This window comes from Gopherus evgoodei, chromosome 1 (genome assembly GCF_007399415.2).
Source record: "Gopherus evgoodei ecotype Sinaloan lineage chromosome 1, rGopEvg1_v1.p, whole genome shotgun sequence".
NCBI classification, from domain to species: Eukaryota; Metazoa; Chordata; order Testudines; family Testudinidae; genus Gopherus; species Gopherus evgoodei.
The window spans coordinates 59,155,594-59,162,637 of record NC_044322.1 but is presented as its reverse complement, the minus strand read 5'-3'; the positions used below and the strand labels follow the sequence as shown (position 1 = coordinate 59,162,637).

The following is a 7,044-nucleotide window of genomic DNA, read 5'->3' as shown; positions in this document are numbered from 1 at the left end:
AGAGTTGATGTTTGGATTAGAATAGTTAAGTTTCATGACCATTACGCATTTATATTTACTAGACTCACCTGAGTCACTTGCCTTAGTACTGTTACTTTAGCAACTGTAGGTGTGTACATTCTCTATAACACATTTTCAAGTTTCAGCTGAGAGTAGAATTTTCTCTGACAATATATCTGCTGATTCTGTTTTTTCTTTTTCATACAAATAATATTTAATTTAGTATTTATCTATTGTAATCCTACAACAGATGCAGATTATCCAGAGCAGTAGTTGCTAACAGACATATATGGTAGTTTTTTTATGGCTAACTATATTTGACTCAATTATTTATTGGAATGGAGCAATGAAATTGATCTCAGCATATATCTACACTGGATACTTCCTGAATCTGTCATACTTTGTCACATTTGTTGTTGTAGATTACAAGGGTAAGAGATTTTGAGCTCTTTTGAGATCGATTTTCACCACTTTGGTCACAGCCTCTTCTTCTGTCCATTTAGGGCCATGGTTTTGAGAGGACTTTCCTACCGTTTATATAGCTCTGCATGAAAGCATGTTGTATAGCAGTGGATCTTCAAGGCGTCTCTCTCGTGATGTGATTTCTGCACTATTCTCCTCACTTGAGTTTTATATACTAACACATTGTGCAACACACATACACGTAGTGTGAGGCGTCATGCTGGCTTCTAAATACCGTGAATTTTAAAGCAGATTCCAAAAATGATAATGAGGAAAAAATCCCTACTTTTCTCTTTGAATGTTGAAGGGATACCACCAAATGTGAATTCCCTTAGTTCCTTATGCAGCTCACAGCACAAAAGGATTAACCAGGACTGGAGTTACAAAAAGGGACTAATTGGTTGCATTGTAGCTGCCCACCAAAACGCTGCAAAATGTGAAATTTATGTCTTTGTTTTTGTTTGTTTAAATACCTTGCTGCTTGGCTAGATATGTTTAAAACAAAATTAAACTTGTTCAGTTTGTAAAAGCACAATCTTCACCTTGGAGCTTCCTCTGGTGCTAATTTTAATTCCTTTGATTTAAGCTAATATTACAGTCTCTTCTTTGATACAGTACTCAATATATTTCACCGGGAGGCTTGCAATAGCTGGTTTGAGTGGAAGGAGGACAAACACTGACAGACATTTTTGGATTTGTAACAATTCAGAAACATCAGAAGAACAACTTGTAAAAACAATATGGTAGAAGTCATATTTATTGAAAAAAAATTAATATATTTGCTATAAAATCCTTAACAGTAATGAACTGAATATTTATTTTGATGCATAAACCTGAATGTTACATACCAAATACAATACAGTAACACTGGTTTCCTCTTTATTTACATATTTATGAAAATTGATATGCAATCCATGTTAAAGGAACTTATAATGAAGAATAGTTACATTAGAAAAATAATATTCTTGATAAAGCATTCTCGAGGAGTCCAATCACATTTTCAGGCCTCTTTCAATAAGGCAAAAATCCCTGGAACAGCATATAACTTAATTTACAAAAGACAATAACTGTTCAGACACATCTTCAAGTTTTCTTTTGGTATAATTTTTCTCACTGTACAATTACTTAACGGAAAGATTTTCAGGAACATAACGTAATGATTTCTGCTATATATTACATATACATTGCTGTAGCTTAGCAACCATAACTAGGCAATCTTTTCCCTTATCCATTTGCTATTCTTAGATGTAGCACGTTAATATCTTGACATCGTTATGACTGTGGTATCTTTCTCAGTTTTCATAGGAAACAGATGTGTCACATTTTAAAATATTTTATATTTTTATTTTTAGGAACTGGTGCACAACCACATTTCCACTCACAAGAGAACGTCACAAATGTAACTAAAATTAGGCTTGGATAACTCTGAAAACGTACTTCTGGGTGTCAAAACCAAATTTCATACTTTAATACTTTGTAACCCTGCCATGCTTTAGGAATTCTTCTTCTGCATATTTCTTTACTATTCCCAGTCAGGTAGTTTTAATTCCTTCAAAGGCACAAAACTTCCACCTCTTTTCCAATGTTGCTCCTACGCCAGTGAACTCTTGTTTAAACATGCGTGGCAATCTCATCAAAAGCGTTTCTATTTCATTTGCAGAGATCTGTGAAAGAGGGAAAAGCAAAACTACAGTGAGAAACAATTGGGTTATATTTAAGAAATAGGAAATGTAGAGAACAAAGGTAGAAGAAATATTTTCTAGGTCAACTAAAAATCCTAGCATTTCTTTTTGGGAGGTTATAACATTTTATGCCATCTACAGATAGATCCATATTCCCACCATGACACAGAATCATAGAAATGTAGGGTCAGAAGGGACCTCAGGAGGTCATAAAGTCCAGCTCCCTGTGCTGAGGCATGACCAAGGAAACCTAGATCAACCCAGACAGGTGTTTATCCAACCTGTTCTTCAACTTCCAGTGAGGGGATTCCACCAGTCTATTCCAAGGAGTAACTACCCTTGTAGTTAGAACGTTTTTCTAAATATCTAAATCCCCCTTGCTGCAGATTAAGACCATTGCTTCTTGTCCTAGTTCAGTGGCCTTCTACTCATTTTAGACATTTCTCAGAAATTCACTTCTGGAAGAAATGTTACTTGGAGTGGGGTTGGGGAAGGATAGGTTGTGCCCTGTGTACCATTGGGCCTGGAAGAGGAAGCACGAAGGGGACTTGCATAGCCACCGGAGCTCCTGGAAGAGAATCCCACACAGTACACACTAGCCTGCCCTTAAAGACAATGCAGTCTACTGAACTGTCCACCATTATTCCTCCTCTCCTCACATAATCCCTCCTAATACCCCTAAATGGTCTATCTTCTCCAATGGGGTTTTGGCCAGCACCTTGCTCATGGCCACAAAGTACTAGAAAGCATATGGCATGTTCCCTACATTGCATGTGGAGAGCCGCCCACGCCCTGTATTATTATCCCAAATCTCTGCCATGGTAAGCTATGACATACAGACACTGAATCTGATTCTGAGATCACTTATCCTATTTATACATCACTAACTGCAGGTATTTCTGATGTGCACAGGTGGAAGTGAGAACAGAATCAACCATATCATCAGCTTGTTTGCAGAAATGCTCTAAGATGCAGTAGAACAGTAGATACATGCTAATCAGGCAGCTTTCTAGTCTTTATTATGGGACTGTCCTACAAATAAACCCTACAGCTTTGTACTAAATTAATGGTATGCCAGTGGTCAGACCTTTTGTTAACATTAACTCCACACATCTGAATCTCCTGATGCTAACACAAATGTAAATCCCCTGCAGCATGGGTCTTGCTTTTTGCACCTGGACTGGCATTTTAAAAGAACAACAATACATAGGCGCCGACTTCATGGGTGCTCCAGGGCTGGAGCACCCATTGGGAAAAATTAATGGGTGCTTAGCACTCACCAGCAGCCAAGCTCTCCCTGCTCCCTCCCCCTCCTTGCCTCCTCCCCCAAGAGCATCGCATCCCTATTTCTCCACCTACCTCCCAGCACTTCCTGTCTGGCTGCTGCCAAACAGCTGTTTGGCAGCACTTTGGACTTTCCAAGAGGGATGGGGGAGGAGCGGGGACATGGCACACTCAGGGGAGGAGGTGGAGAAGAGGTGGGGCAGGGATGGGGACTTGGGAGAAGGGGGTGGAATGGGGCGGGGACTTTGAGGAAGGGGAAGGATGGGGGCCGGGTGAGGGTAGTGCGGGGCAGGAAGAGGTGGGGAAGGGGTGTGGCCAAGGGTAGGTGGGGGTTGGGTTTGAGCCATTAGATATTAGACACTAAAGTATTGGCAACAGCACGATTATTGGGTAGGATCTGAGTTTGGGCAAATGGGAAGTCGGTGCCAATGCAACAATATATAACCAGAAGGTATACGATTGTTAGGCTGTTATCACTGCACATTTGCTTTAGTCTCTCTCAGAAGTGTATATACTTTAATTGGTCTTGAGGTTCAGCACTCTAATTTTCTCGAAAAAACCCCGAAAATATTAGTTATTTTTTGGTTTCCATATTTATGATTAAAATAAGATAAATAAAGGCTCCCTTGATAAAGGCTTGGTCAGGCACTTTCAGCTAATCTAAAATGTAGATGCAGTATTTAAAATAGTTTACTTCATAAACTATGGATTATATTTAGCAGGTAACCATTAAGGGCCAGACTCTTCTGAACCCTATGTGGGCATGCAAGTGGTGTGTGAGGTCAGGGCCACAGTCCTGGTCCCTGAGCCCCCTTGAGCACAAGGACTTTACAAGGCTAATGGTCACAATGGGGCAGGGCCTTCTCCACTCTGGCAAGAGGAGCTGGCGTGATCCCGTATGACTGAAATATGACCATTTATATCATTAATATTGCCACTGTTAGACAATTGCACCAAATGGTATTCAAAGTATGTCAAAATATGCCATGTAAAGTATCAATGGAAAAGTTACAATTTATCAAATACGATTATCCTGTTTGTGTGCATGTATCATCTTTGTGTCTAAAGTTATGAATATTGTCTATGTACCAGTATTTCAAATATGTTTACTCCTACAGTAACACCGAGAAGGTAGTTTACATCCAGTCTAGCCAGCACATTGCGAATAGCCCATTCAAGTTGATGGCCCATCAAAGAACACTTAAGTCTCACAATGGGCCATAGAAGAAGCTCCTTCCCACTTGGTGAGCCTTCCTGTGATCATTTTAGCCAAAATATAAGTAATGGCTGCTCCTATCAGTCATCAAAGCATGCAAGGGCATGTGACTTGCTCATGTGACCCTGGACTCCATCTTGTGCCTGTAATTTTCCACAAACGGAGGGCTCATCCACACTAGGGGGGGAAATCGATCTTAGATATGCAACTTCAGCTACGTGAATAACGTAGCTGAAGTCGAATATCTAAGATCAGAGTACTCACCCGTCCAGACGGCGCGGGATTGATGTCCGTGGCTCTCCGTGTCGATTCTGGAACTCCGTTGGGGTTGATGGAGTTCCGGAATCGATATAAGCGTGCTCGGGGATCGATATATCGCGTCTAGATTAGACGTGATATATTGATCCCTGAGCAATCGATTTTAACCCGCTGATACGGCAGGTAGTCTGTACGTACCCTAAGACTGAGAGCAGTCCCTCCACATGGGAGAAGGCAGGGCCGTCCTTAGGCATAGGCAGAATAGGCAGCTGCGTAGGGCCTCACACTGCCTGGGGGCCCCACTCTCCAGGCAGCCCAGACAGTGTAGAAACAGGGCTGCTGGGTCCTAGAGAGAGCCGAATGCAGCACAGTCTGAGGAATGGGATTGGCTGCTGGGGTCTCTGGGAAGGGGAGGAGGTGGGGGTTGGGAAAGGAGCTCACCTGTGAGTGTGACTCTTTTCCCCCCGGCTGAGGTCAGGTGAGGCTGTGGCTCTGGAACCAGTATCCTTTGCTGTCTCCCATAACATCCATTCTTCTCCCCCCTGCCCCACGGAGCACCCCCTCCTTTCTCCCTCCTCCCCAGGAGCACCCCTCTCTCTCTCTCCTCCCTCCCCTCTGTCAGGGCTGGGTTGCGTGAGGGGCTGGGAGATAGGTGGGGGGGAGGGGAGGCTGGCTGCCTGCTGAGGAATGAAAGTGAAAGTAACTCACTTCCTGGGCAGGCAGCCAGAATTGGAATGTCACACCGGGTTTGGCTGGGGTTAGCCAGATGTGTGAAAAATCAGGATAGGGGATTGGGGTAGGGTGAGCAGATATCCCTATTCTATCGGGACAGTCCAATTATGAGGTCTTTTTCTTATATAGGCTCCTTTTACCCCCCCACCCCCACCCATCCCTGTCCTGATTTTACACACTTTCTGTCTGGTCACTCTAGGTGGGGGTAATTGGTGCCTATATAAGACAAAGCCCCAAATATCGGGACTGGCCCTATAAAATCAGGACATCTGGATCTGGTCACCCTAGCTGGGGAGCGCCTCTCCCCCAGGCTGGCAGCTGCCAGCGATCCATCTCATCCGGGGGGAGCTGCACAGGGCAGGATGAGCTGCTGTGGCTCCATGGGTGCCCTGTCCCTGAGATCAGATGCTGTGCTAACTTCACCATGGTCCATAAGGCTGGTGGTGGTGCCCATTGGCGTGTGATTGGACCTGAGGGTTTGCTGCTGCTGTTGCCACTCTGCACCCCAAGAGGTGGATTTTTGGATCCTGCAGTTTTCCACCTATCTCCTCCTCTACTGCAGCTGTTGGACCAGCGGGCTGGGGGGTGAGCCAAGCATGAAAGCAGTACTGTGTTGCCATTTAGATTGTCATTTAACAACTTTGTTTGCCAAAAATTCTTGCTAACAATCCTGAATCCAATTTCAATATTTTTTTTTTTAAAAATCAATATCTTAGCCAAAAACAGAAAATTAAGTTGTTGACAATTATTAGCGACAGGTTTGGTTTGAGGCAGGGAGTGGGCCAGTTTTCATTAGAGAAACAAAAAATGTTGACTGACTTTCCTATAGCCTGTTACTCCTGATAAGAGCCCTCCAACAACTGTAATATGCTCATCTCCTTACTTGTGTATAAAGCAGGGGTCGGCAACCTACGGCACACGTGTCAAAGGTGGCAGGTGAGCTGATTTTTGATGGTATGCAGCAGCAGGCTGAGCGGCTCAGCCCATCACTGCTCTGGGGTTCCAGCTGCTGCCCTATTGCCAGCTGGAATACCAGCCATCGGCCCCACTCAGCACCTGCTGCTGGCCTGGGGACCCCCAAGGAACCCGAGGTTGGCAGTGGGCTGAGCAGGCCAGCTGAACCACTCAACCTGCTGTCAGCCTGGGGTTCCATTCACTCAGCCGGCAGCGGGCTAAGTGGGCTGGTGGTGGGCTGAGCAGGGCCGGTGGGGGGTTGAGTGGCTCAGTCTGCTGCCAGCCTGGGGTGCCAGCAGCACTCAGCACTCAGCACCCTGCTACTCCAGGGTTCCGGCTGCCAGCCCCTTGCCAGTCAGGAGCTCAGCCGCCAGCCCCACTCTGCCTCCTGCCAACCTGGGTGAGCAGAATCCCAGGCTGGTAGCGGGCTGAGGGGGGGTTGGCGGCCGGGATCCT

General features: G+C 44.7%; 1 protein-coding gene across 5 annotated transcripts in view; it reads right to left on the bottom strand.

The window, feature by feature from the left end:
• Positions 1 to 1,203: 1,203 nt before the first annotated feature.
• The window catches only part of ENOX1 (ecto-NOX disulfide-thiol exchanger 1), a 543,507-nt gene continuing 537,666 nt past the window's right edge, over positions 1,204 to 7,044 (bottom strand). For all 5 annotated transcript variants that reach the window (XM_030565681.1, XM_030565709.1, XM_030565691.1 and 2 more), the window contains one exon: positions 1,204 to 2,126. In XM_030565681.1, the coding sequence (XP_030421541.1) occupies positions 1,995 to 2,126 (132 nt within the window). In that variant the 3' untranslated portion in view covers positions 1,204 to 1,994. The remainder of the gene's footprint in view (positions 2,127 to 7,044) is intronic.